At 49.3% G+C, this 4,144-nt stretch overlaps 1 protein-coding gene across 1 annotated transcript; it reads left to right on the top strand.

Annotated features, from left to right (window-relative positions):
* The first annotated feature begins 210 nt into the window (after positions 1-210).
* On the top strand, positions 211-3,849 carry POU4F2 (POU class 4 homeobox 2). The gene is made up of 2 exons (XM_006209929.3): positions 211-739; positions 1,192-3,849. Exons 1-2 carry the CDS (start codon positions 455-457, stop codon positions 2,131-2,133), a joined length of 1,227 nt encoding a protein of 408 aa, XP_006209991.1. The 5' UTR covers positions 211-454; the 3' UTR covers positions 2,134-3,849.
* The last annotated feature ends 295 nt before the right edge of the window (positions 3,850-4,144 follow it).

Below are 4,144 nucleotides of genomic sequence, written 5' to 3'. Positions count from 1 at the left end.
GCGCGGAGGGGGAGCGGGAGGCGGGTGTCAGGAAAGCAGAAAGGACCAAAGCCTGGAGGAGGCAACCAGGGAGCTGGGGGACGCTAGAATCTGAGGAGGCTCTTCCTGGCAGGGGAGGGCGGAGGCGCGCGAGAGGGAGGGCGGGCGGGGGGTGCGGGGGCAGGCGCGGGGAGAGAGGAGTATAACTCCGCGGCCGCGAAGAGCGGGGGCAGTTTCGGGCGCCCAGGTCTGCAGCCAGTGGCAAGCGGAGCCCAGCATCCGCTCAGATTGACCGCGGAGCCAGCGCAGGAGCGCGTAGTCGGGGCAAGGCGAGAAGAGCTTGGAGCAGCGGAGAGTGAGAGCAACTTTGCATCTCCCTTCCCCGCTCTCGCTCCCGCCCAGCACTTCTCGGGAGGGTCCCGGCCGCCGGGGCCAGTGAGTGCGCTACGGACAAACGCCCGGGCGGGCGGGGAAGATGATGATGATGTCCCTGAACAGCAAGCAGGCGTTCAGCATGCCTCACGGCGGCAGCCTGCACGTGGAGCCCAAGTACTCGGCATTGCACAGCGCCTCGCCCGGGTCCTCTGCACCCGCGGCGCCCTCCGCCAGTTCTCCTAGCAGCTCGAGCAATGCTGGCGGCGGTGGTGGCAGTGGCGGGGGCGGTGGAGGCCGGAGTAGCAGCTCCAGTAGCAGCGGCAGCAGCGGCGGCAGTGGCGGGGGCTCCGAGGCGATGCGGCGAGCGTGTCTTCCAACCCCACCGGTGCGTATTTCTGCATAATCACCGCTTAAAGGCACATTTTGACAGCCCCCTTTATCTGCTTGATGTTTTTTTCATGTCTGCACAGCAAATCACCCCACACCTCCAACCAGTTTTCCCCTCTCTCTCTCTCTTATGTATTCAGCGGGTCTTTCCTTTCATATTAATTTTTATGACCTGGAATGCGTTGCCTGTGCGCGTGTTACGTTGTGTTGTGTTTGCAGGTTCACTTTCCTCCTCCTCGTGATCTCTTGGCTTCTCTCCGTGGCTCCTCTCCTCCTCACCTGCTAGTTTCAGGATTATTATTATTATTATTATTATTATTAATTATTATTTTAACGTTCTGGGAATGTTGTAGGCGCGGCGGCGGTGTCGAGCGCTGGGCCGTTGCTTCCGGAGAGAGTGCGCACAATTCCCTGCTGAGAGTAATGTGTGCCTTTTACTTGCAATTGCAGAGCAATATATTCGGCGGGCTGGATGAGAGTCTGCTGGCCCGCGCCGAGGCTCTGGCGGCGGTGGATATCGTCTCCCAGAGCAAGAGCCACCACCATCACCCGCCCCACCACAGCCCCTTCAAGCCGGACGCCACTTACCACACCATGAATACCATCCCGTGCACGTCGGCTGCCTCCTCTTCGTCGGTGCCCATCTCGCACCCGTCTGCGCTGGCAAGCACGCACCACCACCACCATCACCACCACCATCACCACCATCAGCCGCATCAGGCGCTTGAAGGCGAGCTGCTGGAGCATCTGAGTCCCGGGCTGGCTCTGGGTGCTATGGCGGGCCCCGACGGTGCCGTGGTGTCCACTCCAGCTCACGCGCCGCACATGGCTACCATGAACCCCATGCACCAAGCTGCGCTCAGCATGGCCCATGCACACGGGCTGCCCTCACATATGGGCTGCATGAGCGACGTGGACGCCGACCCCCGGGACCTGGAGGCATTCGCCGAGCGCTTCAAGCAGCGACGTATCAAGCTGGGGGTGACCCAGGCCGATGTGGGCTCCGCGCTAGCCAACCTCAAGATCCCCGGCGTGGGCTCGCTTAGCCAGAGCACCATCTGCAGGTTCGAGTCCCTCACGTTGTCTCACAACAATATGATCGCCCTCAAACCCATCCTGCAAGCGTGGCTAGAGGAGGCTGAGAAGTCTCACCGCGAGAAGCTCACCAAGCCGGAGCTCTTCAACGGCGCTGAGAAGAAGCGCAAGCGCACGTCCATTGCGGCGCCGGAGAAGCGCTCGCTCGAAGCCTACTTCGCCATCCAGCCGCGGCCCTCCTCCGAGAAGATCGCCGCCATCGCGGAGAAGCTGGACCTTAAGAAAAACGTGGTGCGCGTCTGGTTCTGCAACCAGAGGCAGAAACAGAAAAGAATGAAATATTCCGCGGGCATTTAGGAGACCCATGACCTCTCGAGAGACAGGCCCCTCCTCACCTCTTTTTCTCTCTCTCTCTCTCCTGCCTCTTTTCTTTCCACTTTCCGCGATCAAAAACAAGTCCAGTGAATGTGAATCCAGAGAAAGCGAGGATTGGAGAGCAAGCGAACAAGCGAGCAACTGAGCCCAAGACCGGTGAGAATGTGAAACGATTTCTCAAAGGAAAGAAAAACAAAAGAAGGGATTTGTCAAGTTGTAGCAAAGGTGTCCCTTTCGACCCCACCCCACCCGGAGAAGGCACGTTGGCCTCTTCACAGGAAGTCTGGAGCTGGCTGTTTGCAGGAAGGCAGACGAGACAGCCTTTTAAAAGGCCCCCAGAATGATCAAGTAAGATTTGTTTTTATTCCTAAAGACATCACCCTTGTTCAAGTTTAAAAGTACACTTTGCAGCTATTTTTCAGAAATAGAAATTGATTCAGGACTGAAACTTTAAACTAGAGTTGATGCTTAATGTGATAGAGACATCTCTAAAGTATTTTGAATTTTAAAAAAAGATGGCAGATTTTCTGCATTTACACTGTATATTATATATATATTTTTATTGTGGTTCCTACCCCCTCTTTCCTTCTCTGAAGTGTTAATGCTTAAGAAAGGAGTTGCGCCTGCTGTGTTCACTGATCTTGAAAGCTATTATTAGATTATTGCTGAACAACCCTCTGTAAATTATTAATTTATCTCTCTAGCAACTTAATTTGTGCACATTCTAATTAATTAAACTTCTTTAGTCTTAAAAATGGGGGTAAAGTATGGCTAGTGAAGTTAATTTTTTTATGTTTGATAAGTTTACTGAATTTTTACAGCTTTCCTCTTATACTGTATTCCTTTTAGCCCATTTGTATATTCTCACTTTGAATGAAGATTGTTTTTCCTTTGTTTTTACTGGTAGTGTTCTGATTTGTGAGTCGACACTCAGTAATGGACGTCTTAATCGTGTAGACCTGATTCACTGTCCAAAGTATTGTTTACTTCGTTACATATTTAATGGGGATTCCCACATTGTCCCTGCTACACACGCGCTCTCTCACTCACCCTTACACACACACACACACACACACACAGGCACACGTACACACACCTCTAATGAAAGAGAAGAACTCAAGCAGTTGGAAGCATGACTGTGATGCATCATTTTCTAGCTTTAGGTGCATTTGTCACTTGGTGTTCGCCTTTCCAGATTCTAAGATTTCACCAAGGTATTTCAGTCTTCTAGTTTTCAATTGCTTTGTTGACTACATTGTAACATTTACAAGAATCCTTCAGTTTTTCCTTTTGGAGGTTTGTTTGTAGAAAAACTAATTTGAACTATAAGAAAAGACAGTGCACTGCTTGTAAATTCACATTGTTTGGTAGAATTCTTTTGGAACAAAAAAAATTAGGTACGTGATGACTGGTACCTTATCTATTGTAAATAGTTCATTCAAAATGCACATATAGATATATTCTTACAAATTTTGTTGTATTGCTGTTCCCTTTAAGGCTCTCCGAAGTCTTGAGTTCTGTATATGACCTGGTTTCTTGTTTTTGTTAATAGATGGTTTATTTACTATGGTAATGTATTAACTTATTTTTGGTGTTGTTTGATTGTCTTTCATTGAAAAGATGATTTTAATGTTTTATTGGCAAAGTATGCTGCTTTTTTCATTAAAATATGCTATTAAAATTAAATGGCTTCTAAAATGTGATGTTGTTTTTAATCATTTACATGGGAATAATTTTGATGGGAGATTTTTTAAAAGCAGAAACACATTTGATGGTTTATTATGGACTGGTTGTTGTCAAAGTCTGACTTGGATTTAGTAGGAGATGTTTCTCTAGGAAAGTATGAAAGAAGAGAGTTTAGAATAGCCTTCTAATAGCTAGAGCTCATCTCAGGGGTGCTTTGCTTTTCTGCCTAGATGAGATCACAATATTTGGCTCCGGCTACCTCCCTTAGATTCCTTTCTCTAGATCTGAAAAATTCTGCAAAGAAAAT

Source organism: Vicugna pacos, chromosome 2, assembly GCF_048564905.1.
Source record: "Vicugna pacos chromosome 2, VicPac4, whole genome shotgun sequence".
In the NCBI taxonomy this organism is placed as follows: domain Eukaryota; kingdom Metazoa; phylum Chordata; class Mammalia; order Artiodactyla; family Camelidae; genus Vicugna; species Vicugna pacos.
Note: the sequence above shows the minus strand (reverse complement) of the source record. Positions and strands in the feature narration are given on the sequence as shown.